The 27,962-nt window shown below is 44.6% G+C and overlaps 2 protein-coding genes across 9 annotated transcripts; one reads left to right on the top strand and one right to left on the bottom strand.

Annotated features, from left to right (window-relative positions):
• Window positions 1–264: 264 nt before the first annotated feature.
• On the bottom strand, window positions 265–3,355 carry HARBI1 (harbinger transposase derived 1). Of its 2 annotated transcripts, XM_065685676.1 has the most exons (3): window positions 2,722–3,355; window positions 1,644–2,372; window positions 265–1,074 (listed from the first exon to the last, which is right to left on the bottom strand). In XM_065685676.1, the coding sequence occupies exons 2-3, from the start codon at window positions 2,311–2,313 to the stop codon at window positions 698–700; spliced, it is 1,047 nt and encodes a 348-aa protein (XP_065541748.1). In that variant the 5' UTR covers window positions 2,314–2,372; window positions 2,722–3,355; the 3' UTR covers window positions 265–697. The 2 variants fall into 2 exon arrangements, with proteins under 2 accessions (XP_065541748.1, XP_065541747.1); XM_065685675.1 differs by having other exon boundaries at window positions 1,644–3,355.
• On the top strand, window positions 2,282–25,958 carry ATG13 (autophagy related 13). 7 transcript variants are annotated; one of them, XM_065685670.1, is made up of 17 exons: window positions 8,680–8,761; window positions 9,593–9,673; window positions 10,312–10,431; window positions 10,856–10,902; window positions 11,380–11,520; window positions 12,575–12,615; window positions 13,156–13,252; window positions 13,604–13,702; window positions 14,403–14,493; window positions 16,869–16,967; window positions 18,084–18,167; window positions 18,888–19,021; window positions 19,994–20,111; window positions 20,756–20,833; window positions 21,132–21,248; window positions 21,705–21,833; window positions 22,953–25,958. In XM_065685670.1, the coding sequence occupies exons 1-17, from the start codon at window positions 8,693–8,695 to the stop codon at window positions 23,028–23,030; spliced, it is 1,623 nt and encodes a 540-aa protein (XP_065541742.1). In that variant the 5' UTR covers window positions 8,680–8,692; the 3' UTR covers window positions 23,031–25,958. The 7 variants fall into 7 exon arrangements, with proteins under 7 accessions (XP_065541737.1, XP_065541738.1, XP_065541735.1 ...); XM_065685669.1 differs by having other exon boundaries at window positions 18,057–18,167; XM_065685665.1 differs by lacking the exons at window positions 16,869–16,967; window positions 18,084–18,167 and adding an exon at window positions 2,282–2,303 and having other exon boundaries at window positions 8,635–8,761.
• Window positions 25,959–27,962: the final 2,004 nt, after the last annotated feature.

Genomic DNA, 27,962 nt, shown 5'->3' with positions numbered 1-27,962 from the left:
CCCCTGTCTTGGTATGTGCTCAATAACCAACAGAGTCAACCACAGCTTCACATCTTCTCCAGTCTGTCTGGTTAAAAGAAACCTTCAGTCCTTCTTGACTTTCTAGGTATGAGCAAGCACTACTGTGTACCAGACCCCTCACAAAACACAGATGCTGCTTTCAGAGGAGTTGCTGGGTTTTGGGAGATGTGCAGAACTGCAAAATGGTATTTAGCAAGAATTTCTACCTGCAAACAAAAGGATAAATGTTTGTTCTGCTTCTCATGAATTCATGGTAGGCATGAGCCCACACGGAAGTTTAATTTGTGTGAAGTACCATTTAAAAAACAATCAGAACTTGTTTTGGTTAGAAAGTGGCATAGAATTGTTGCTGTGTAAAATAGTGCAAGGCTAACAGAGTTTTCATCATTACCAAAGACAATTTCCCAAGTTTCTCCACTCATCCCACATTAGTTATTGTTCTCTAAGTCAGGTGAAAGGGGGGAGTCTAAACATTACAACAGTAGAAATTCAGCAATTGAGCTGCATCTCTAGAGAAGTTGATAGAAGTTCAGAAAACCACCTGAAATGAAGATAGTAATATTTCTCCTTGTCTCAGATCTGCTTAGTGTTTACAGACTTACAGAAGAGGAAGTAACATGTTTGCTCTGTGTATCTTCCCAGATGAACTGTTAGAAGCCTTCTCCCCATCACAACATTAGCTAAAGTGAGTAAGTAGAAGCTCCTGACGAATACGACAGGCTTCCGAGTCCATGGATTCCATTTGTTCGTACTCTTCTTCTGGCTGTTCCATGTGTCCTGTGGCCGGTGAAGACCACACGTCCAGTCCGTGTTCCAGGGAGATGTTATGAAGCACACAGCAGGCCAGAATGATGTGGCTGGATTTCTCTGGAGAATACTGCAGGGTGCCTTTGGAACCATCCAGGCAGCGGAAACGCGACCGAATGGTCCTGAACGTCCGTTCAATGACATTATGAGTGGCAGAATGGGCCATGTTGTAACGGTACTCGGCAGGCGTCTCAGGGATATGCAGGGGGGTCATCAGCCACGTTCGGAGAAAGAAAGAGCTGTCACCTGTTGGCAGTGAAAAGGAGGAGGACAGGTTACACCCCTGTAGTTAACCACAAGTTTCACCTCTTATCTCTTGTTTTTCTGGTACTGCTGGTACAGAGTAATTTTGTTCCTTGGCTAGAACAGGAGGCATGAGACAGCATGGAAGAGCAACAGTAACACGGGTTTACAAATGTGACAGCAACATAAAGACATTCAGTTTTACACAGGGAAATCCTGGAAGAGCAGGGAGGAGTTTTAGAATTAATTTACTACCTAAGGCAGTGAGAGACAGCTGGACTAGGACCCTGCATAGAATTAAAAATGGCATAATTCGGCTTACAAAGGTGTAGGATATGGAAAACACGCTCTTAACAGAATGACTGTAAACTAACACATGCAAGAATCAGCCTGTATAAAACACAGGTGGGAAGTTACTGCTCTAGGCTTCTAAGAGAAGGACTGTCATGAATCTCAAGGTATTTGCAGGGTAGCAACCAAAAGTAAACGTACCACTTGTGCCCAGAGGCTCTAGGCTCAATAAGGCAGTATATAATAGACTTTCCACAGAAAACAGTAGAAAATAGACTTACCAAGTAGCCAGCCATCTTTATGTAGCTCAGTTTCAAACTGCCTTGTCAGGGCTGCCTGCTGTAACACAGTGCAGTCGGGCAGGCTGCCAGGCCAGTGTGTTTCAGCACTCAGGAGGACTCCTCTGGCATCACACACCATCAGGCAGTTCAGAGAATGGAGACCCTTTCTGTTCACATAGGACAGGTCCTCAGCATTTGGTGCTTTGATTGCCACGTGGGTGCAGTCAACCACCCCCAGCACTCCCGGCATGCCTGCCAGCCCATAGAAGTCATCCTTCAGGCGCTGTACGGCAGCTTCATCCTCAGGAAAGTGAATGAACTGTGAGGCTCTCTCCACCAATGCCTCGGTTACGTTGGCAACGCAGCGGCTCATGGAGGCTTGACTAATGCCTATAGCATCCCCCATGCGAGTCTGGAAGGAGCCGGAGGTATAGAAACCCAGTGCAGCAAGGATCTGTGTCTCCGGACTGATGGCCCTGGACCGCTGTGTAGGGCGAGAGAGACTGGCTCCCAGGAGATCCACCAGGTAGTAAATGAACTGTCGGGGAAAGCCATATGTGGATACTAGATACTCATCTGTGACATCCTCCAGCTTGAAGCGATCCAAAGTCCTGTGTCCGCGGCCGTACAGCAAGAGGTCGCAGTCAAGAACTGCAATAGGTACGGCCATGGCCGAGGGGTCCTCTGAGGGCTCCCCTGTTACAGGACCTCCCCAAAGCCTTCACCTGCCTAAGGCAAAGGGGAAGAAGACTCGGTAAAAACCGGGTAAAAACTGGTTAGCCTTTCAGACTGTTACCACATTCCTTTTACTAGGGATATCCAGCAAATCTTTTACTTCCATCTGCTTTTAACACCAAGGGGTGGCAGCAGGGGGGCTCACTGCCGGCTCTTCAGCCCTGCCTGGCTCCCGTGCCGGGGAGGGGGCTAGGGAACCGTCCCCAGCCACCGCCGACCCGGCCGCGTTCAGCCCCGAACGGCCGGTACCCGTGTGCGTCCGCCAACCCCGCCGGGCGCCCCTGCGCGATGAGGGGCAGCGGAGCGATCCCCGACCCCCGCCGGCCGCCAGCCCGGCCCTTACCGGCCGCTCGCCGCGCTCCCGGCCCCACAGGCGCGGCGCGCCGGCCCCAGGAGGCCCGCACCCCGCTACGGCAGATTCGCCACAGCACGGGGCTCCCGGCGGGTGCGGCAGCGGGCCCGGCCCCTCTGATCCCGGCCTTGGCTGCCCGCCCCGCCGGCCCGGTACGGTGCGGTGCGGTGCGGTGCGGTGCGGTGCGGTGCGGCGCGGCTGGGCGGGAGCGGCGGCGGCTCGGTGTGGAAAGTGCGGCCGCGGACACGCAGACACATTCCTCCTCCACTCCCCTCCCCTCCCGCAGCAGATGAAAACAAACAGCGGCGGCGATGGCGGCGCCGCGCAGGCCGCGGCTCTGAGGGCAGCGGCAGCCCGAGCCCCGGCCCTGTTTCCCCGCAGGCGCTGACACCCGCGGCGAGACCCCCGCCGGGCCGGCACCGAGGAGGAGGAGAGGCGCTGTCCGGAGCCCAGAGGCCGCGGGGCCCCTGGTGCCTGGAGGCGCCGGTAGCGGGCCCAGGGCCGCAGGTGCCCCCCGTGCCCAGGCGGGGCGCTGAGGAGACGCCGGGGCACGGCGGGGGAGCGGCGAGGGCAGCCGGGCCTCCGCGCGGGATGAGCCGCCGCGCAGCCAGCACTGCCGCCCCGCCGCAGGTACCGGCGCGGGGCGGTACGGGACTGGGGTCCCGGGCTGGGGAGGGCGAGCTCCGAGGGGTAGGTAGGTAGGGGGGTACCGGCTCGTGGGCCATGAGCCGTTGGGTGAGGCTTCGTGTCTCCATGCGCTACTCACCGGGGTCTCGGTTTGCTGCAGCCGTGTGGGTGCCCGACAGAGCCCGACCCAGGGGTGGCCGGGCTTCGTTTTCTGTACGGCTGGTGGGAAGGATGTGGCTTGCTGAAACCTCTCCAAGTGGTGTCTTTTAAAACCCGAATGCTTTCAGAGTCAATTAGAAACAGTAAAACCTCAGAGCCATTGTATAGTTTTCCTGTAGTGCTGCTTGTTAGAAAAGATGAGGGGTTTGCAGATCAGCACATCTTTCTGTCCTGTTAGAGCTGTGGCTCTTAGGGCACTGCCAGAGTCATCCCCACTGATTCAGTAGGAGCAGAAACATCTTCATGTCAGTGAACAGGCAGAAAAAGGACACTTTGGGTTCAGCCTACAAGCTGCCCTGTTACAAGTCTCAAAAGTGGTGTGACTGGGCACAATGCAGAGTGAAAAACATGGTCAGTTACTGCCTGGGCTGAAAGCTGGTTGCCTGTGTAAATTAAGTTTAGAGCATTTCCAAATTACTGCTGGACTGGCCTAACCTGGTAGAACTCTCCTTCTTCTGACAAGAAATAAGTTATTCAGATGAGCCAGGCTGTGTTTAGACATCTGGAAGGATCACACAGGATCACCTCACTTTACTTAAATGATACTGTATAACCTCAACTTCTATGAACATGTATTCACACAAAAGTCGAGACCTGGTGCTTATATTGGTGGTTGTAGTACAGTGTATGTGGAAGCACATTCTAGGTTAGTCTGCATACTTTGGCCTGACAAACAAAATGAGAGGATGGACCTTTGGACTGGCACCATTTTTAGACCTGAGGGAAGTACAGAATGTAACTGCCGGTCAACAGGAATTGCTTCATTTTGTTTTTAGGCCAGTGGAGCTGGCAGCGCTGGTATTTCCTAAGCTGGGAAATAATTTGTCAGTTGGAAAGTAAATCTGTTCCCTGATCAGCAGGAAAAATTGCCTCTTTATCAATACTTAAATCATATAGTAAACAACAGAGCCTTTCAATCAGAGTATTTATATTATGTGAAAGTTTTCCTGCTAGAATCTACTCATCTTTTAAAAAATCCAGAAACTTTAAAGAGTAGCACACCTTCAGATTTAGAACTGTTCCCTCCTTCTCCCTCTCCCCAGGTTTCTGACTAGCTGACTAAGAAGGCGAAACGGAGATTAAGTAATTGTAGGATACTGGAGGCTGACTTGTAGGCCCAGCTTTGAATCAGAGCGCCGTCTTTACGGAGATCTTTTTATAGTTGCTTATTAATGTGCTCAAAATACCTGCTTGTCATCAAAGGGGATGTTCTAGGAAAGCTTGCTTGGCAGTCAAGCCTATTTATCAAAGGCGCGCTGTTAAAAGCTTCAAGAACTTCCATGTGCTTCTCGTTTACCTGCATGATTCGATGAGGCTTTCTTGGAGCTTCACATAAGACATCCTTGGAGATTGGATCTGGGTCCTGTGTTAATAAAGAGGTTCCAGAGGAGTGGTAGGGACAAGGAGCCTGCTCAGGGGAGCGCAGTCAGGTAACCAGAAACGTAGAGCTGGGATGAGGGCTGTCCATAGCCCTGTCCTTACGGTGACAGCCCTTCGTGTTTCTTCCTTTCGGTCTTTTTAATTTCACTCTGGGATAGGAACCATGAGTAATGATTTGGCATTGGTAAGTATCTGTTTGAAAGGAAAGCACAATGACTTTAAGTTGTAGCAGCCATTGCTCAAGAGTGAAATCTCAGAGGAGGGAAATCATGGAAACAGCCTGTATATACTTTCCCCAGCAGTGATAATGATGCCTGATATGTGTCGGGTTCTTCTGCTCCTTTCCTGTTTAAGTATGTGAGCATCAAACACATACACACTAAACTCCCAGATATGAAACACGAACTGTAAGTGTTCTGTGCTCCTCTGGTGTGCTGGGTTACAGGCTGCTGCTGCGTGGCATGCTGGTTGCTGTAGTTTCGCTGGGCTGCACCAAGGGGAGGGCACTTGCAGTTCATTGCATCATGCAGACAGGGTATCATCACCTTATGCTGATGTGTCATCCTCCTTAGGGTAGGAGAGTATAAATCCCTGTAGAGTGTATTAGGCACAGTGCTTAGGTGTTAAACTCTTGGTTAAGTATTCTTCCCTGCCTCTTACCCTTGTTAGAAAGAGTAAGGCTTTAGTCAAAGAGCCACACATGGCTGTTCTCCTTTAAACATCTCTCTGGTGTTTCTGTTCAGAGAAAGGTGGAAGCAAAGGCATATTAAAACATAAAAGTGGGTGTTGCAGGAGGAGGGAAACAAAGCAAAAAGCCGGGTGGCCAAGATGTTTTTATTTACCTGTGAACAGCCACTGTGTACGGCTAAAGCAGTGAGGTATCAGTTTACTTGAGGGATTACTCGGTTGAGGGGGAATCAGTCATCTGTGGGTTTCTAACCTAGACCAAAGGTTACTTCCTTCTAGTGGTTATGCAGTGTAAAATTAGACAGCATCTTGCTTGAGCTAAGCATGTGCACAGGTACTAGCACTTAACAAGGAGCTGTGCTGGTGTTGCAAGCTACAGGACCCAAGAAGTTGTATGAGTTTAGTGGAACTAAGTTTAAAGGATTTCCTTCCTGTTCAGGTCAGCTGGTGGCAGCTAACCTGAGGGTACTGAGGCATTTTTGTAAATCAAACATTTGCTGTAATTCTAGGCCTGTCTTGACTCTTTGCAATGAATGAGTCTAAAGGTGAACTCTGTCCTAAGCCTTAGCAGATCTCAGGGAAACACCAGAGCCCTGCAAAAACAAGAGATGGTGCTAGTCAGATAATGACCCTTAAGACTTGTCAGGAGCTGAGTTCCAAGGTCTCAGTTTGCCCCTGAAATTACAGATTCCTCGCAGGAAACCTTGCCTGATACTTTCTGCTCTGCTTTAGGCTCTGGTGAGTCAACTGTTGCTGGCATTTGGCATATGAATATCCAAGTGCTTTATGAATGCTTTATGAATTGAGGTCTTGCAGGAAGAATCCCAGTTCTGCTGCAGCAGGGCAGAACTATGAAGCTCTCATTCTTTGAACATTGAATTTAAGACATGGCTCTGGTGGCTGTTTCTCTCCAGAGATATTAGGGTATGCAGTCACTAGAACTAATTCCTACACTGCACGGAGAACCATGTTGATGGGTCTGCTTTGTTTCCTTTCCTAACCATGAACCTAACATCTTCTATTAGTTCCTGAGTATCTTGTAATAGTTGATACTAGCATTCCTTTCCAGCCCCACAACGCAAATAAATGTAGGTGCTTTAGTTGACAGCTCTCCTTACATCAGGATATATGCTTCCTTGCACCTTTCTCCAGGGGTCTTATAGAAATGGCTTCTCACTTTTTTTCACATTAAAAGCTAATTTAATTTCTGTTGCTGTTTAAATGTCAGCATTCTCCTTGCTGAGAAAAAGATGTGGGTTTTTTTTAATGTGATATTTTATTGCCTCTGTCAGCCAGGTTTTGGTGTATATCTCAGGTCCTCTCAATGCTTACAGTGCTTTACTTAGTTAAGACAATAGTAACAGGTCATTCTCACCTATTTTTTTTTGTAGTGGGAAGTATCTATACTAAAATATTATTTCTTTAAAGTTCGAGTGCTGCATCAGTGAAACATCTAATGCTTTTAAGTGCTGATTTCCGTCTGTCCCCCCCCACCCCCGGTAGAAAAGATCTGTGATCCCTAGTAGTGGTAAAGGCAGGGAAGGAAAATATAATACTTTCTATGAGGAAGTTACAATATCCAAAGGATAATTTGGTCATGCATCTAAAGTTGAATCACTTGTGTTGTTAGTTCTCAAATTAAATTACAGTTTGCATTATAGATTATTATAAGATGCAGTATGACTGTAACCTGGGTGCTTTCAACCATATTAGATGTCCAGCTTTCTTTTTATGAAGTAATTCAGAAAGTATCTCTCTTTTCTATAAAATGCTCTATAAATTGCAGTACTCTTACTTAGCAGCCCTTCTTGGATGATGCTCCTAAAGCACTACTTCAAATAGGCATTTATTGCTTAAATAGTTCTGATGTGCATAGTCACTAAAGATTGTATATATTCTGTGGGAACAGGGCTATCAGCCCTGCTAAGCCTCTAAGCTTTAATGTGTATTAATAGTGTACATTGCTGCAGGTTCAATCTTTGCTTGAAGATTAGACGCTGAGCAGAGTGACATTGTGCACAGCAGCTGCTGATGCTCAATGACCTTAGACCTGGGGTGAGCAGTGCGTTCCATGAATACGTGATGCTTGACAGGCTGCTTCAGGCTGATGAGCTGCCTCCAAACAAAAACAGCACCAGGAATTAAGAGTGAATTAATACTTTGAAGGCTTATGAGCAAAAAGTATAATTAATGCTGCTAATGAAGGCATTCCTCCCCATGGTCTCTATGTGATTATTAACTTAAACACAAAGAAACTGAAAGAAAAACTGTGATTTATCCCAGGCTATGTGACGTGATGGTGGCAGGAATCTCTAGTGCCTTGCCCTGCCTCGCCTCTGGCACTGTGGAAGTTCATTGTGGGAGAAACAACTGAATTTTGACAAACAAGGCAGTGTGAATGTGAGAGCTCAGTATTTGTTGTCAGAGCTTTCAGGAGAACTGAACTGAGGATTTTGGTCTATCCCTTGGCAAATACTGATCTTTTCACTTGGTTGTAGGTATATCTGTAGCTGTACAGGTTTAATGCAAGTACTGTTTGTTGGAAGCTGTGGAGCCTGTTTGAGCAATGGTTTATTTCATTATCTGCTGAAATACCACGGGATTACTGGGTTTAGAATTTCAGAGTCAAGACTTGGTTTTGACCAGTGCTGGTAACTGAAGATATCTGAAGCAGATGGTGATGTCTGCTGCATAGCTTGGTATAGAATCTAGTCAGTGTGGCTGTTGGGGTGTTTTGGGGTTTGTTTGTTTGTTACTAAATTAAGCTAGCAAAATTGGAGAACTTGTACCCAGTTTGAATTGTGAGTCTGTTGTTTCTTTTCTAGTATCTTTCGCAGTGAGCAGATAAACTATTTATGTGCGTTTATACCTCACACCCACCCCTCACAGATCTTAGTTAAGATTTTGACAGGCTGAGGCCTTTAATTTCTTTTGCTTGTCATTTATTTTGCTCTAATGGCAAAATGTTTTTAATTCTTGAAATTCAAACAGGAAGCTGAAGGAGGACTTCATCCCTACGCCTGTGCTATATTTCAGATTGTCAGATGCCATGGACACTGATCTCAGTTCCCAGGACAGGAAGGACCTGGACAAGTTCATCAAATTTTTTGCTTTAAAGGTAACTTTTTCTCCTGTGGCAAATGCCTCTTCTTTGTTAAGAAAACCCATGCTAGCTGTGGTTAGAGTGACAAGGTCGGGGTTTGTTTGGGTTTTTTTGCTTTTGCTAAAAAACAAAGCAAGAAAAGCTGATGTCAAATTTAGGAGATTCCTGTGAATAACTAGAAAAACATATTTTTCTGTTTGTTTTGGGGTTTTTTTTGTACCTCCTAATCCTTTTCTTTCCCCTAGAAGAATCCTGCTGTAGAATCAGTTATAGGCACTTCACCCCTCTGTTAGCTTTCAATTTCTATCAACACATGCAACCACCCAGCTGTTAGGTAGTATCTCCTGTTGAACTCCACTCCTTCTTTTCAGCCTACCTCAATTTTTAGATTGCATCCAAAACCAGTAATACCAGAATGTTCCATTGAATTATGAAATTTGGCCTCACTTGGTACACAGATGCAAGTAGATTCCCTGACAATGGCTATGTTACAAATGTACATACTTTACTTCAGTTTAGGTGCCCAGGTTTAGGATATAGTTGTAAATTTTGTTTCAGTATTACTAAGAACTGTGCAACTCCTGATTGCAAAATTGGCTTAGTCACTTCATATTATTACAGAGAAAGGTCAGCTTAACGTGATTTTCTGTCTGAAATGTATTTACCTGTTATCTGTAATAATTCAAACCAGTTAGACCTGAACATTAGTGTAGCAAATGCTACTTCTCTACATCCTGCTCAGCCCTCTCATATTTTGTTTACTTGGAATTTGTCCAGCTCAGGCTCTGAGCTGACGGCTCTGCTGAGCTCAGAACATGACTGTGTATCTTTTCCTTTCTGTTCCAGACGGTACAAGTGATTGTCCAGGCCCGACTTGGAGAGAAAATCTGTACCCGATCATCATCCTCCCCAACAGGCTCTGACTGGGTAAAATCATGGGGTGTTAAAGCAACTCCATTAGCTCTTCAGAGTTTCTTTTATGTGTGTGTGCACATATGTGTTGAGAACACGGTGCAGTTGTTACAGTCTCGTGCAGATTATAACAACTATTCATAGCATAACTACTATATTTGAATACATTCATTAGTGGTGTGGGATTTTTTGTTGTTTACATAAAACATGTCACTCGCGGCTCTTAAGGGCTGATGAGAGTAGAGAGAAATGATACCTCTCAGCAGCTCCTGCCAGCTAAGGCTCCTTTTCAGGATCTGCTGGGGGTGGGGTGAGGAGTTCTGTTCTCTCAGAAGTTTGCAACTCGGCAGTTCAGGACTTTATAGTAATGGGCTTTATTAAAATTGAAGAGATTCAGATTACTCTGTGGTAAAGATAGGACTCAAGTGAGGGAAAACATGATTTTTACGGCAGGATCAAGAAAAACCATTTGAATTAACAACCAAGGAAGTGTTTGCAAATATGAAAAGCCTGAGCCCATCTGGGAATTTTCTGTTTCATCAATATTTCAGTGAACGCTGACCTAGTATGTTCTATATGGGTCTATGAGTTTGTCTGCAGTGTACCATTAGGCAGTTTCTCAAAGAAATGAAATAATTTCTTGTGTTCTGCAGTTCAATTTGGCAATCAAAGATATACCAGAGGTTACTCATGAAGCAAAGAAAGCCCTGGCAGGACAACTCCCTGCAGTTGGAAGGTCTATGTGTGTGGAGATTTCTCTCAAAACCTCAGAGGTGAGAACTGAGTCAAAATAGATGCCATTTTTTTCAGTTGAATCTTAAGTCACCTACCAGAGTTCCTGCCCTTTAGTCCACAACTGTGAAAATATCTTCACTTATGCAGTAAGGTAGTATGCTAATGATAAGAAATACATCAACAGAAGCAACCCACTGCAAATAACTGAGGCCAAACACACAAATGATAAAGCAGCAAAATCTAGTTTCTTAGACCCTAAAGAAATTCTGAGCAAGGTAGTCCCTCAGGTGATCGAATTGTGCAGTGAGACTTCCAGTGCACCTTTTTCTGTTGTTGCATTACAAGAGGGTGAGAGCAGGGAGAAACACCTTCATTGAGAGCTGTGGCTGCTGTTGATCTTTAAGGAGATACGAGTTTGTGTTCTGAAATGAGCTTTTCTCTGACATCCTTTCTCTGATTCAGGGGGACTCCATGGAGCTGGAAATTTGGTGTCTAGAAATGAATGAGAAGTAAGTACATTCTTCATTCTTCACACTTGTTTTGTGTGTGTCTGTGTTTTAGCTGATGAAATGGGAAGTCCCCTCTTTGTCTAGTCTAGCAGTCAAACTGTTCAACATTGGTGTCAAGAAAACAAACCAGTAATTTCATTCCTTCTTCATTCATTACAACAACATCTGCTTCCTCAGATACAAGAATTCATATACTTAGTAATGACAAATGTTCTTAATACTGAAAAGATGTTTCTTTCTAATAGAAGGCTGCATGGAATTTCTCACCAGTCACTTTTACAACAAGTGTCTAGATTGAAGTAGGCTCTCAGCTGGCTGCTCAATAACAAGTAGCCACACTCGGGCTTAATTTTATGATTTTGCGATGAAATTGACATTAAACAATTGGCCCAGACTAATTTAATTTTATAAAATAGAAACCCCCAAACAGCTTAGGTGTGAACAAAAGACTCATTTTTTCCCCTTTGTGTTCTTTAGGTGTGACAAAGAAATCAAAGTTTCATACACCGTATACAACAGGCTGTCTCTGCTGCTGAAGTCTTTGCTTGCTATAACCAGGGTAACTCCTGCCTACAGACTCTCAAGGAAACAAGGCCATGAATATGTAATATTGTACAGGTATATATATAGAATAAGCAGAATATGAGATTCCCCATTTGAAATACAAACAGCAGAGGTTCTAGACTTGAACAGTGCAGCTGTAATTGTGATAAAAAGGGATGAGTGATAATAAATTCAGATTACTGGGATTTAACTAGTACTGATAATAGAAGAGAACTTTGGGCTGTGTATCATCAAACTAAGCATGGACTGTGAAGTATTGGTTGCCTACCATGCTGAGAAGAATATAAGAATTCTCTATGCAAGCACTGGTTAAATGGCTTATTAGCATCCAGTTGTTCAGTGTCTGGCCTATATTTAACAAATGCCTGTCTATGCTGCACGTAACTGCAGTGCATACTTTTGCAGTATAGACTCAGACTCCGTTCTGCTATTTCATTTTAAAGATGCAACCTCAGCTCCACTTCCTGTTCTTGCAGTTTACTCATCCAAATACTGAGTTCAACTCTCTTTAAGCCTGTGAGATCTGACTGGCTTATGGTTCATGGTTATCACCCTCCAGTCTTTGTTTTTGGCTTTGGGAAAAGTCTTTGACAGGTTCACATAACTAATTTAGATGGTTCTAAATCTCAGGTTTGCTGTCATTTGCACAGCTGAGAGCTTAAAAAGAAATCCCAGCCATTGCTTCACTTTTGCCTCCCTTGCTGCTTTGGCATATACTTAAGAGCAGGTCTCTTCAAGGCACAGTTAATCTTTTATGTTACATGATGAGTATTCACTTTTAGATTCAGACCTGTCTGTGAAGTTTATGTCACTTCTCATTTTTGCTCTGAACTGTAGATTTGCCAGAGGCTTAAAAAACTGAAACAGAAATTTTTGATTAGACTACTGTTTTATCTTCCTTTCTCTTTTTACATGACATCTCTTGCTCTGAGATACGTAGCTGGAGGGTTTCTCGAGGTGGGCATTCTATCCACTTCTTTTGTTTTTTTTCCTAAAGAGAAAAAGTAGTTCCAGCCTTTCAACTCATGAAATCAAATAAGGAATAAGGATATGTATAGCATTATGCCCCCAGTGGACCTAATACCTTTTCTTTTTCCTCTTCCTGCAGGATATATTTTGGTGAAGTGCAACTGAGTGGCTTGGGAGAAGGTATGATTAGGCAACACACACAAACTAGAGCAGAACTGTTCCCCATACTGGCTAGGCATTTATTACTATTCCTAAGTACAGTGAGGAAAATTAAGTCTGAGGTTTACATATACTTTTTATCTGGACCTACCAGTGAAGGGTTGTGTCATAAGGTGACAAGTATAATGATGGTACTTTGTAAAAATCTAGGGTGATTGCCATTTTGACTCTAGTGATCCAGAACTGAAATAAGAATATGAAGTATGTTGATAAGGAGCAAGACTAGTAAAGAAGACCATGATCTGCTCAGGAACAAGAAGCGTTTCAGAGAAGTATTTTAGACTAAGATGGGAAGCAACATCAGAAGTCTCATGAATGAAGCCTACGAGCAAGACAACATAGTCCTGCTTTTTGTTTTTTTTATGGGTTCTATACAAGTCTTTGGAGTTCAGATTGCAAGAGATAATGGAAACATAGAAATAAGATAGTGTAACCTCAGAATAGAAGAAGTATGGAACATAAATAATCAGGGAAACTGATAATCATTTCTCAACCTTATAGGTTTCCAGACGGTCCGTGTTGGGACAGTGGGTACCCCAGTGGGCACCATCACTTTGTCTTGTGCTTACAGAATTAACCTTGCTTTCATGTCAAACAGGTGAGAAAACATGATCATGCCACAACCTGTTTTGCAATAATACACTATTAAACCCCTCATGTTATGAACCCTTAAGTCTTTCCGTTCTTCTTTTCCTTCCCTCCCCAGATTCTCCTTCATGGAGAATACTCTTTCTCATGGTTAAGTCTTGCAGCAAGGGGAGTATTTGGGTAGCCCTGAGCCATACTCTAGAACTCCAAAATTGTTGAGGCATACTCAGAGTTGCAGGGCAGAACTGTAAAGATGCTCTGGTCCCAAGAATGGACACAAGGGGTTGCTGTGAGGACGCCATGAATTGGGATGAGAGTAGAGGGGAAAAAGCCAATAACACCATTGCTTGTTGCCTTTCAGGCAGTTTGAGAGGACCCCTCCTATCATGGGGATTATCATTGATCACTTTGTGGACCGTCCCTATCCCAGCTCTTCACCCATGCATCCCTGCAATTACAGGTGAGGAAATAATGAGTTGAAGTCATGGGTTATGGTGAAGGCATCAATTATGCCCAAATACAGAGCCTTTTCCACTGTTTGCTGACTGCATGGGAAGGGGGACTGGAGGATAAGTGTCAAACCATATTGATATGGTTGAGCATACAAGGAAGGGTGACATTTCTCCCTCATATCTAGAAGACTGAGTGCAGCAAGCCCCAGTAGGTGCCCAGATTCCTTACAGAAGTACTTGGACACAAAGGATATTTAACCTTGCCTGCCTTTGAAATGTAACAGTTAATTCTGCTGTAGAACTATGTGTCCTGAGGCATGCATCTCCAGATATTTCCATTGGGGAAACATCAAGAGTTCAATTCCTATTTGTCAATGAGATGTTTGTCTTCTCTAAATTGCATGTGAGGGCACTGAGACTGGGACCAGTGGTATTGTTTGACAATGGTTCTGTAAACACCAAAGCCAGTAGCATTAGCTACTGGGAAGTGTTTCTGTGTGGAGGTAAAAGAGGAGCACCTGGGGAAAATTAGTTTTCATACCTTGTTTTCCTCAGTTCTGCCAAGTAGAGGAGATCCCTTCATAATTTTCCTTTCAACTCCACCCAAATACTCTCAACCTCCCTGCAGTGTTTGTCCCAGTGTTTTACCATTTCTTTGTTTTAAGGAGTATTTCCAGTCAGGAAGCTTCTCTTTTCTTGCTGCTTTAGAGCTGGTGAGGACAATGGTGCAGTATACCCCTCAGTAGAAGATTCCCAAGAAGTGTGTACCACATCTTTTTCCACCTCTCCTCCATCTCAGGTAAGGGAAACCAGACTTTTTTAACTCCTGGATAGAATAATCGCTGTTAGGGTAGTGTGCATACTCCTACATCAACCACTGTGCAAACAGGCAGCCTCCTGATGCTAATGAGAATTTAGTGTGTGGGTTATTTATATTGTTACACTCTGAGTAGAAACCTAGTTAGATACTAATTTCAACAAAATGCTAGGAGACTGGAAAGACTGAATTACTGAAATTCAAAGAACCTACAGTATAGTTGGGCTGAGATGTGCTTGAAGAGGACAGCAATGTATTTATACAGTCACATACTATTGCTGCAAGAAGAGGAATTCAAGAGATTGATGCCAGGCAACGTAAGTAGAGGTAACAGACTGACATTGAGAAAGAAACGCTGAAATATCAGGAAAATGCTTATAGCACAGTGCAGAATGCAAAAGCAAGAAAAAGACAACAGCCATACTTTTGCTGGACCATCTAAAACTAGTTGGGGCAGCAGGAATAAGAATCAGCAAAAAAAAAAAGGTATCATAGTATTGAACTAAGGACTTTATACTTCCACCTACCCATGCAAATTTCATTTTAAAATGAATGGATGATGGTTTCCTTCTGAATATAAAAAACCCAGAAACTCTAACTCCTACTTTTACCGTCCTTATATACCCGACTCCACAATTCTGTATTTTGAAGACTTAGTCAGATCTGTAGTCATTCTATAGCTTTAAACATTCAGGAATGTTTCCTGCCTTGTTGCCCAGCCAAACAGATGTCTTTACTGATCTTTCAAGACAATCTAAAGACTCTCAATCTCTTTTGATGTCCAAGGGAAGCATAGAATGAATTATAATTGGAATGCTGATCCAAACTGAAGGAATTTGCCATGGGTCTTTCCACTGCGTCAGAGGAATTAGCGTGACTGGTTTAGCAAAATGTATTGTACTGTATGAATGAGCTATTTCCTAAGAAATGAGCTTTCCATAGGAAGCATTTTTGTGCTAAGTGGCTTTTAGGTGACAGGGCATCAGGTAATGTTGAACTAATCAGCACCTGCAGTAAGTCTGATGGAATAAAGCTTTTCTTATTCGGTGATACATAGCTCAGAAGGTGAGTTTGTGGCCGAGTTGCGTCCTGCCTTTTCACAAAATGGGTTAAATACAAAAGGTTTTATAAGGAAATTTCCAGTGACCCATGCCAGTGTTACTTAACAGTAATACAATGTAAATACATTGAGGTTGACATCTCCCCAGGGTACATGAAGCTTTGCTGTCACTGAGGGGAAAAGCTTTATGAAACCAGACAAACCTTGAGGATTCACATTGAGTATGAGCCTACGTTCTGGCTTTTCTGTGGCTCATAGTTGCCATATGCTGTGCGCTTATTTATAAAGCCAGTCTTTGTTACCACAGTTAGAGTTGCAAAGTTGTCTTGGCAGAGTGATCTCTAACGTAGATTAGAAGGGGGAAAAAAAGAAATTCTTTCTCTAGCTTTCTGTATACAACTTAACGTGTAGGAAAATACTGGGAACTGTGTGGTTCTATAGGCAAATTGTCCAAATCTCTGCCTGCCTTCACAAGTAGAAATGAGGCCTAACCTGCATGATAGAAGGGAATAGTTGTTACCTTCTCCCTGTGAGCTTGCATAGCATGTTTTTATGTTGTTGAGCAGCCAAAAATTCAGGAGAAAGTCTGTCCATGAGCAATACACAGAAAAAAAGCTGTCCTAAACTGAAAACTGTTGGTAAGAAAGTGACTGAGAGAAGGTATGGGACTGAACCAGGTTTGGATTGCCATTTTTGCATTAGTACTCTCTGTGAGACAGCCTTTACCTCTGAAACATCACTGTGGTTGATGGAGTTCTCTCTTCACATCAGTGTGTTTGAATTGTACCTCAGTTTGGGTCCCCTTTCTTCTAAGGGTGCAGCACAGACCTGCCAAGATACGATGCCTCATAATGCTGGGAGATAAGGAGTATGTATGGATGGAGATTATTGAAATACATGTAATTTGTACATTTGGAAAAAAAATACCCTTGGCTTTTTGTGGCATCTGCTCAGCCTTCTCCTTGCTGATTAGCTGGTTCAGTTCTAATGAGCTGTGGAACAGAGCCTCTGGCAGTTACTTTCAGTGTTCACTGGAGTCTCCAATATTACCTGTGTTGAGTGGTTCACTGAGATTGGAAAACAGACAATTCCTTACAAAGTGAATGTGCTTCTGGCAATACTGAGACTTCTGCTCCATGTGTAGGTGTGGCTGCTGCAGCCCAAACCTCTTCAGTAGCATTCAGTTCATCCAACTCTTCATAGTTCTTCTCTGAAGTCCTTCTCTCTCTTTCTCTCTCTCCCTCTCTTACTCTCTCTCTTTTCCTTGTTTCCTCTGTGTGTCTGTCTCTGTGCACAGTGTGTTTTTACTGTCACAAAGGCACATTTTCAGACCCCTCCTCCTGTGGTGACGGACACCCTGAAGGTCCCAGTGATGGGACTGGCCTTTTCACACCAAGTGAGTTGTCAATAGAATATGTTATGTGTGGCCAGATACAGTTCCGGCATGCCAGAACAAATACAGGAAAGTAGAAATTTAACAATATGGAATGTTGTGCATGAGAAAGCCTGGTGAATGCAAAATGGGCCAGGCATATTGCTGAGACTGGCTGCTTAAATGCCTTTATAGATGAAGGTCTCCCAGACATAGGACAAGCACCCCGAACTAAACAGCAGCAGTTGCTCAGACTGTTAGTGAAGTACCCAAGTAGTAAGGCACAGTGCTGAGTGTTTTACCTTAACAGCCAGTGTCCCTAGAACCTAGGCAGTCAGTACTGCTCCATTCAGCTTAACTAGCCCCATGTGAATAACCTGCTGTTCATCATTCAGACCCCTCTAAATGATGTCAGCATTGGTGTTGCTGGAGTATCACAGAGCTCTGAAAAGAGTGTTTCTCTTGAGGTCAGGTAAGCTAAAATGGGAAAGTTTTATTTAATCCAATCAGCAAGATTTCTGCTGGGGTATGTAAGGACCTTCTGGGTTTCACTGCTTCCAGCACTTCATTCCTAAAGCAATCTCGCAAGGGTTAGCTTTGTGAGAGACCCAGTTCTCTTTACCTAGCACGTTTATGGACTCTCTTCTTTGGCTGAGGATATGTACATATCTTCAAGGCCTGTTCAATGTGCAGTGGGAATGGGTTCAAACAGTTGATAATGCAGTTGTTTTAAGGAAAAAGGTATTAGCTCTTTAGTGAGTTGATGATGGCATTTATGCTTCTTTCAGTCTCAAAACTAGAGCTGTAGAGCAGAGCTTCCCTGTGACTGAATGTCGGTTGTACCCTGCACAGCTTTCTCCTACGTGTGTAGGAAACCAGTCTTGTTTTCTTGTCAAGGCCCAGACTTAGCCCCCTGCAGTAAGAAGTTTTATAGTGACAGCCTTCATTATTGATTCCAATGAAAACTTAGCATCCTTCTGCCAGCCTGAAATGCTGTGCTATACCTCTGACTTTTCTGTTCCTTCTTCAGTGACTGATGATTATTCAGACTGGGGGCATTCCCCTTCCTCTTTCCTCTCCCTTTGCCCTTTTGTTTTTTCTCTTCTTTCTTAGCTTTCCAGCTCTCGTCTTTCCTATCAGCCCGCTGCCCTGGGAGTTGGATCAGCTGACATGGGGTATCCTGTACTCTTTGCTGGTGGCTTGAATGCTGCACACCCTCACCAGGTACTTGTAGAGGGTAGAACAAGCATGGCTGGTATTGCAACCAGTTGTGTCACTTGTACATCTCAGAGAGGCCTTGACGCTAGTGCATGCATTAGTATCCTATCTGGCAGGAGAGAAAAGAGTGTAAGGTAAATATAAAGAAAGCACAACTTGCACAGAGTCTGGGAGCTGGATCCTCAGCATTCTGACTTTATTGAGGTAGGGTCATGTGGAAAAAGTATGACAGGCTTGAGGCATTGACCACCTCTCTAGGAAGCCTGTTCCAGTGTTTAACACCCTCTCAGTAAAGAAATGCTTCCCAATGTCCAGTCTAACCTCCCCTGGCACAGCTTTGAACCATTCCTATATGTTACCGGGAAGAAGATATCAGCACTTCCCTTGCCACTTCCCCTCCTCAGGAAGCTGTAGAGAGCAGTGAGGTCATCATAGCAAGAGGATGTGATTATTTTTCCCCTGCTTCTCCTTGAAGCAAAGGACCTAAGGCCAGAGAGCTCTGCAGTGTAAAACAGGCCTGAAGTGGAGTAGGAAGGGAATAAAACCAATTTGTGTTGTGGTGATCACCTTCTGCTTGACATCTTTCTCAGCCTTACGGGGGCTATAGCCCAGCCATATGCCAAAATTCCCACACCTTAGTCCCAATATGACAGAATCTGCTCTGTATTGCACTGTGGTGTTTGCCTGATTTTGAGATCTCCAACTTGCCTGTTCTCTCCATCCCAGTTGATCGGCCCAGGCAAAGAGGGGGGAGTTCCCCCAGTTCCCAGCCAGCCAGCACATGGAACTCAAGCTGACCAAGAGAGAATGTGCACCCCCCTGGATGGAGGCCACTACTCAGCAGCTACTCCTTCTAGTAGGTAGGTTGGTTTTAGATGATCTACCACTTGTGCTAGCCCAATTATAATCCTGTTAACATAAAACTCGTTGGTTTCCCCTCTTTGTCTGTAACATAACTATTGTCTTCCATCCCCCAAAACAACGAGCAGTTTGCTCTGATGGGGCTTTTTCCCCATCAGCCTTTTTCAAGCCTTTCTCCAAGCAATGATCACACCCACCTCCTTACACCTGCTGGTCACTGTAACATCCTTGCGACTTCTGTTATGTCAACTTTATTATCAATTCTGTCTTTTTTAATCTCTTTACTGTATTTGGTCATTGTAAAACAACAAAGTGAAATAAGTTCTCAAGTGAGTCTTAAATTCTCCACAGTTAATGTGAATTGTTACCAAACCAGCTGTAGTTACTGCAAATCTGTTCACTATTTACGAACAAAGTTATTTAAAAGGAAACAATGCAAGCTCAGACTGTCCTAAATCACCTCCCTCTCAGCTAATGAAATCTCTCTGTTCTTTTTTAGTCACTGTGTTTATTTCTTGTACAGTCTCTCTGGGTCACACAGTTCTGAGTCAAGGATCTTAAGCAGTCATTTTGTTATAAGGAAACCAAAAATCACAGTTGCATTAGCACCTCCCTACGGATCTGTGACTACTGTATTACTGAAAAATAATAGTGATGAACAGGAATTGCTGTGAACATGCACATTCTGAAGCTAAAAGTCCATCTCCAAAAAGAAAAACCTATTTCAGGTGGCAGCAACTTTTCAACTAAATAGTTTTCATCCAGCTTTAAACAAAAATCTGATTTCCATTGATGTCCCACTCCCCTTCTGTGATTGTGACTGAGAAGGAACCTGTGGTACAAGGACAGATTTCTGTTGTCCTTCCAATACTAGGAGTAAACCCAGAAAAATAAATTAATTCTGTCAAGCATGGGATTTGTCAATGTTGTTTGTACCATGAGTCAGTAATTGTTCTATTTTCCTCCCCCAGTGAGGACACAGAAACAGTATCAAACAGCAGCGAAGGGAAATGTGGCTCCCCACATGACCTTTTGGAGACCATCTTTATCCGGAAGGTGGGAGCTTTTGTCAACAAACCCATTAACCAGGTAACTAACAATAGATCTTCTCAGAGGGCACCACAATACCCTGCTGCTCCCATCTGTTCCTACACAGAGGAGCAAAAAGCACCCAATGCTAGGACAACCCTGGAGACTGGAGACTGCGTTCTGCCAGCTACAAGGCTTGTTCTTCATAAAATCCCTTTGGGATGTGACAGACACATTTTGCCAGCACCCTGTTCGAGTATGGAACAGTTGATACTCAGGTCTCACAATAACGCCACTACCACAAGTTCGTAAACTGGGAAGCTGGTAGGAAGCCTGCCATGCAGTAGACCAGTTGACCACTAGTAAGCAAGCATTTAAGCTCAGCTGAGGTGGCTTAGAGATCAGCCCAGTTCCTAAGGATGCTCTTCTAGGCCCTTTGGATGGATGGAGGAGGAGTGGTTGGATTTGTAGCAGTTTGTTAATCCTTGCCTATATTATACAAGATGTATAGCAGCAATCCCACCTCAGGATATGTGTCTGCATTAAGTCAGCAGAGTACAATTTCCCTATTTTATACCTTTTTGAAATGAGGTTGTCAGCCTCCTGCCTAACTGCTGATGTGATCTTGGGCAAAGACTTTTAGTATCCTTTTCTGTGCTGGGTAAGAGCATCTTAGTGAAATTCTGTTTGCTAAATCTCCCCAGGTGACCATGGCCAACTTAGACATTCCTTTTGCCATGTTTGCTCCCAAGAATGTTGAGCTGGAAGATAACGACCCCATGGTAAGCCTCTTCCAGAGGTATAATGTGTGCTTCCTCAGCATCCCTTATGCAACATCCATGCTATTCTGTACTTTGAATACACTTCATGTTTTGAGGAAAGTACTAGTTTTTTAGATTTGTTTGGTTTCAGGAAGTTTCCCATGTTAATCTTGGGCTCTCTAGACAAACAGTATGTGTTTGCTGCCCCTGCTGTAGCATGTGTTTATTGTCCAACCTCCTGACTGTCCCCACACTATGAGAATACACAGACAGATGTGGTTATAAGATCAGTACTCACCATCTTTGATTTCTTGGGCAGGTCAATCCTCCTGACTCCCCAGAAACTGAATCTCCTCTACAAGGCAGCTTACACTCGGAGGGCTCCAGTAGCAGCAGCACAGGGAACACCCATGATGACTTTGTTATGATTGACTTTGTAAGTGCCCTCATCAGTGCTCTCACGTAACACCTGCATCTTAGATGGGCTTCAGGTGCTGATGCAATGGCAAATGATGTAAGAATAGTTTTCAGTGGGGGTGTAAAGGACCCATGTGTCTCAGTTCCAGACTAGAGCTAGATGGTCCCCACACTGCAGAGAGACTGATAACTTGGAACCAACAACTACAAATTAAATACTCTCAGTTCCCTGCCAATGCCTGGGGTTGGCATCCTCTTGTCTAATGCCTAAAGGATTCTAAGGAAATGTTCTCTTCCTATTGCTCAGGCAGGTACAGATCTTGGCTGTTCTTCAGTTATTTAATCTGCGTTATTGCAGCAACAGTTGTAATGCCAAGATGTTCACTGATAGCAGGTAATGACATTACCTGAGATTATAGTGGAGGGGAAGGCACTGCCTCTGAATGTGAATTAACAGCAGTATCTTTGGTTCTAGAAACCAGCATTTTCAAAGGATGACATTCTTCCAATGGACCTGGGAACGTTTTACCGTGAGTTCCAGAACCCCCCTCAACTCAGCAGCCTCTCCATTGACATTGGAGCACAGTCCATGGCAGAGGATTTGGTATGGAGCCCTGATGTTTCTTTTTATGGGAATCATATGTAGTTTGTAATGCACTCCCTATTCCTAGTTTGAGAAAAATTGTATCTTCATAGAATTATAGAATAGTTTGTGTTGAGAGGGACCTTTAAAGGTCCAACCTCCTGCAATAAGCTGGGTCATCTTCAGCTAGACCAGGCTGCTCAACCTGGCCTTGAAAGTTTCCAGGGATGGGGCATCTACCACCTCTCTGGGCAGCCTGGTCCAGTGTTTCACCACCTCATCTTAAAAAATTTCTTCCTTATAGCTAGTGTGAATCTACCCTCTTTTAGCTTAAAACCATTACCTTTTCACCTACTGCAGCAGGCCCTGCTATAACGTCTGTCCCCATCTGTCTTATAAGACCCCTTTAATTACTTAAAGGCCACAAAGTCTCCCTGGAGCTTTCTCTTCTCCAGGCTGAACAAGCCCAGCTCTCTCAGCCTTTCCTCATCGTAGAGATGCTCCATCCCTCTGACTGTTTTTATGGCCTTCCTCCAGACCCACTCCAGCAAATCCATGTCTTTCCTGTACTTCTCAGAAGAGAGACCCTGCCCAAAGGGGATCCATCACTAGTATTTTCCAGCCAAGTGTAAATTTGTTTGTGGCACAGTCTGAAACTGGTGTGTTCACCTTCAAGCTGAAAGCTGCCACTGCATCGCTGTTGCTGTCATTGAAACCCCAAAAACTAATCCTGCCTCTGGTGTGTCAAACTTAGTGGCAAACTAGGCCTGATCTTGCAGCCTGGCTGGTGAATGTCATGTCTGGGTGAGTGCTGTAGTGGGCTCACAGGCATTGTAACATACCAGAGGCTGAGAGCTGCAAGTGGCTTGATGGAGGCAGTGACATGAGCAGGTTATTGTGCTGCAGCTGGTGGCAGGAATTGCACAAGGCAAGGCTCCAGTGCACCTACTGTTCTTACAGAACAAACACGCTGTGGGCAGGGTGCCCTTCTCAGGGTCACTTGCTGGATGCTGCCAGAGGACTCCTGGTTTTGTGCACGTAGGAAGGGGAGCCCAGAGCAGTGGAGAAGGGTTGCCTTTGTGTTTAAAGCTTTTTATCTGCTGTGAATGAGCTCTGACCTGCCCCTTTCTTACCCCTCAGGACTCGTTACCAGAGAAGCTCGCAGTCCATGAGAAAAATGTCAAAGAGTTTGATGCCTTTGTAGAGACCTTGCAGTGAAGCTGTTTCCAGTTCTTCCTTCTCAAGGCATTCTGGAAAATGACGTCAAGAAATATCTCTGTTGCCCCTGCTCTGCCTTTTGTCTCACTTTGATTAGTCCCTTCCATCAAGTGAGCTTCCTTGGATTGCTCTCTTCAGCAGCAGATCTGATTTTCCTCAACTACACCACCGCATAGTTCTGGACTGCTTTTCCTGCTCACAGTTTTGAATTTAGGACTTCAGTAGAGACACAAGAAGTCAAAACTTCAATGTATGAAATCTGTTCTCTCTTCAGTCTCTGTTCTCTGTGGAGGGGCTTTGTGAAAAGTTGCCATATGCTTCCTCCAGAGGTCCTATGGTGTAAGTTCCCTTGGTGTAGCTTCTTGCTAACAGACTCTTTCCTACAGTCTCCAACCCTATTAGAGCATAGAAAGCTTTGGCTCATTTCCAGGGGCTGTGAGTTCAGCAGATTTAACAGTTTCCACTCTGGGACATCCATTCCGCAGAACGGGGCATTTCATCCTGACTTCAGTGTGAGTGCCTGGAGCCAGGGAGAGACGTCAGCGTTGGGACCTGTGTAATATAAGTTACCTTTGTTTTCCTGCTTCTAAGGAACTGGGCCTCCACTTGTTTTGTGTGAGGCCTTCTGTTAGGCTGGCTGATAAGCAGGAATGGAACTACAGAAGAGCTTTCCACATTTCCTTCCTGAGCATACTGACGCTCGGCCGTGCTGAGTTGAGCAGTGTTGACTGTTGGCAAGCCTGCACATAGCAGCTGTGATAATGCTGAATTCACAGTCTCTGCTTCTGAAATACAACTGTAAATACTAGGAATCCTATTTCTTTAGGGTTATGTTACTAGGAGTCTTTAGTCCAAGATTCTTTCCTCTAACCCTTGCAGACCTTTCCTGCTTTATGGTTAATAGATGATCTTAAGAGTCAAGAAATATTTATTGCTTTTAAAGAAACCTATATTTCAAAGATGTTCTGTTTTCATGTAGTAGTGCAGGTCATTCTGCTCTGGATCACTGCAGACAGCAAGTGTGCCATGGAACCCTGACCAGTGAGACTGGTCTCTTCTTGCAGGAAAGTATCCAAGATATTTATTTTCTAAGACAGACTTGATTATTCTAATATAATACTCTGGTTTGGGGACTTTGTGTCCATTACATCCAGTCAGGGCCCACTGAACCGAATTAAATGCGCACAGGAGTGGGGTGGAGTGGCAGGGATTTGGAAAAAAGCTGTGTTCTGATAGGCATGGATGAATTTGCAGTGTTTTCAGCCATTCAGAAGGCAGCTTCTTGAAAGAAGCACATTTGGGGGGGGGGGGGGATGGAGCTTATGGTACTTTTTAATCAGCTGGCTTTTGATTAGCTGAAATGTTATTTTTGTAATGATGTGGTTATCAGCAGTGTGGCAGTGCTCAAGGGTTGCTTCGGCTGGTGCGTGTCTTTTGCCTGATGTAAGGAGGGGAGGAGAAACAGTGACACTAAACAGAAACTTAGATAAGGTAGGTCGCCTTGTGGTTCTCTCTCCTCCTCCTGTGTGTTACTACAGTGAGCAACTGCAGGACCCCTTACTGTCCTAAAACACTTTTTATTTCTCTGGAAGTGGAGTTGTGTTGCCTCAGGCCTGAGGAGACATCTTAATTTCCTTAGAGTGGCTGAGTAACCAGCCTTTTAGTTAGTGCAATGTGGAAGCTTCTTTGACTTAACTGAAAGAGATCATAAGCAGCTGATGGGGGAACCCGCTGTAGAACACTATTCCTGTGCCACTGCTGGAGCAAGGAACCAGTTTCAGAACAGAGCTTGCTGTAAGGTCAGAGCAACAGAATGCTTGAAGTATGAAGAATGTTGAGTGCTGTGTTCAGGGGGAGGCCATATGAGCTCTAAAACTCTAGGGGAGAGCTTTACTGAAGGACAGCTGCCCACCAGAACTTCTTCAGCTTACTCAACCAAACCAACTTTTCAGCAACCTCACACAGAAACTGCTCAGTCCTTGCAAAATAAGATGCCCAAACATTTAAGAAAGCTTCCAAGGTAAACTGTGCACAAGAGTGTTTAAGTTACATGGGCTTTAACAAACACTTGATCCCCACAGCCATAGCTACCTTGTTTTACAGGTGGAAAGGGTTGCAGAAGGGTGCAGGAGCATAAGGAACGAATATATCAGCTGGCTCTCACCTCTGCTTAGGAAGCTGGTCTCTGCCACCTTCTAGCTCAGAGATGTGGTTGCTGTCACCTTCCTCTCAATGTACAGGCTGTGCTTGGGAGAGCGATACAATCTGAGCTGCAAAGCAGCAGCACTGGGGTGAAGTGCTGGTTCACTTTATTCATGAAGAATAGACTAGGTTGAACTTCATCAAGCCAGTGCTGCTGCTGTCTCCTTCTCACAGAGGCACACTGTGAGCTGGCAGAAGGCAAGCCATTCTTGCTGATCCTGTCCAGAAGGTCCCCAGAGCCAAATACTTCTGCTCATTGATGCTGATGGCTACAGCTTCCACATCCCAAAAGACAGAATGTCAGTGTGGCAGTTGGGGTTTTTCTACTTCAGAAGGCTGGAAACTTGCCTATATGAGCTGCTAGTGTTGAGCTGGATGGCCACAGCAATAAAGAGATTCTCTAGGGCTGAGTTATGTGCCTCTTTTCTGGACATTCCTCAGTTTCAACACATGATTGCTGCATCTAGGCTCCCTGACCACTGCACAAATGCTCTGCTTCAGGAAAGATCTAGCTGCTGCTGTGGCCTGCCACAGATTGTGTTATGAAGGCTGTTTATTTTAGCAGCTGTCTGCTCGATTCTATATTAAGGACAGGATGTATGTAGCTGCTGATTTACAGATAACTTTGGGTGAAGGGGAAGGCTCCTAAATTGTATTGTTTTGGAAGCAGTCTCCAATGTACTTCAAGTATTCAAAGACTTTCCAATAAAACTTTTATGTAAGCAATGCTCTGTGCTTGTCTTCATGTATACTGATAGGTCTGGGAATGTCCCAACCTCTCATCATCATTCTCCTCCAGGAAATGGGATGGTCAGAGAGTGCAGGATGGATCAGGTTGCTGCGTCCAACACGGAAGGGAAAAGGCACTGATGTGCTACAGTTAGTCAGCCGGATCCAGGTGAGACCATCCTATTGAGAGTGAGGAAGGGGCACAGCAGGTTCCTATCTTGTCCCAAAAGCAGGCATGGGGAACAGACACACAGTGTTTGCTCTGGTGACCTCCCCAGTGAGCTGGGGAAGGGAATTATCTGGATGTCTTGCCCCAGCTGAAATACATAAACTTGTCTGCAAAAGAAAGGGGTGGGAAAAGGGAAAAACCCAACCCACCAGCAGCATTTGGATTGTACGTGGTTGCTACTACGTGCTTAAAGGGAGCGTGGGAATGTTTTGATCTGATAGAAGAGCTCAAAGAGACAAGATGTGGGAAGAAGGAGTGTGGGTATCTCAGTAGCAAGAGGCTGGTGACAGAGCATGCTGCTTGCCTGTCTGATCACCAGACTTAACAGCTATAGTCTAGTGTTGCTTGAAGTTAACCCTCTATAGCACACAGTGCAGTGTAAGATGGTAACACCTTCCCTTTAAAGGAAGGATGAGATGGTAAAAATCTGTGTGTATATATACAAGAGCTGCTGATTTAAGCTGCAACGTAAAGGGTGTCTGGTTCTTATAAAGAAGAATAGCAGGAATAGGGGAAAAGAAAAATGACAGTGTATATGGGAACCTTCCATGAAAGGAAATATTCCAGTTTGAGGAACAAGGCTAACTCTTAAAAGTGCTCTTATTTTTGGGAGGCAACACAAACTGAGTATCCCATTGCATCATTATAGCTACTGATCTGTCTACATTACGTTTGAGTGTGCATGTGTGTGTATTTGTAAGTGTCATTTCAGCCACTTGCAAAAGACACTGCACACTGTGGGTCAAGATGCATTGCTGGCAAACTCACATAAACCATCCTGTGGCATCTGGGCTTACTACAGGGCCTCCGGTCTCCACCCTCATCACCACATCACCAGTAAGACAAGGTACTGGAAAAACCATTAACAAATAAGTGAAAAGTAAACAGTTGTAAGAGGGTGGTTCATCCCCAAGGTTGTGAACAATCAGATACCATCCATGTGAGCCTAGTGCATGCATTTATAAAGAGAAAAGTGCTCTGAGCATAATGTATGTCCTTAAGGCCACAGGGCAGCTAGACATGAAAACACATCCAGCACTGGTGTTTACACTGTGTAAAGCACTACCCATGTGACTGCACGTAGCATAGGCCCTGCCAACTACAGCACCCTGTCAGGACCAGTCCCAGCAGTTTCTGAGCTCCTCTGAAGCCACAGCAGATGTTGCTGCAGCAGCCTGAGGTCACTGTGACCAAGCACTGGGACTGCATCAGCCCTGTTACAGGGGCCACCACTGTCCAAACGCATGGAAAAATCTTAAGACTGTAGTCAGAAGCACCATCTGAATGAAAAAGCCCCCAAAGTAAGTATTAAACCCCTCAAGAACTGAAGAACTGTCCTGTTATAGCAGGTAAAGAAATTAATAAACAGATTACAAGGACCATATGCAAAGAGTTACCTGGGAACAGATGCCAAATGTACCTCTGGTGTATGGCTGACAGCTTGGCACGAGTCACACTGAATAATGGCAGTGTGTGGAAGGAGAACTGGCAGCACTGGGAAGCCCTCAGCTGGGTGGCTGATCAGTAATAGGAACTGAAAAGCAGCACAGCAGTTTCAGGAAGTGTTAACAGGAGCACCAACACATCATCCAGGTGGCTACACCAGTGGTCAGGGCTCAGGCTACTGTCTGCATCACAGTGATGCTTTTAGCTCCAGTGCTGTCTGCTCTCCTGTTCTCACAGCCACTACTGGGTTCAATTGTTGCTACACTTGCATTATCAATCACAGTAATCCCTTTGCATTTAAGAACCTTTCTGTCAGCCAAAAAGCT

This window comes from Lathamus discolor, chromosome 6, assembly GCF_037157495.1.
Source record: "Lathamus discolor isolate bLatDis1 chromosome 6, bLatDis1.hap1, whole genome shotgun sequence".
NCBI classification, from domain to species: Eukaryota; Metazoa; Chordata; class Aves; order Psittaciformes; family Psittacidae; genus Lathamus; species Lathamus discolor.
Note: the sequence above shows the minus strand (reverse complement) of the source record. Positions and strands in the feature narration are given on the sequence as shown.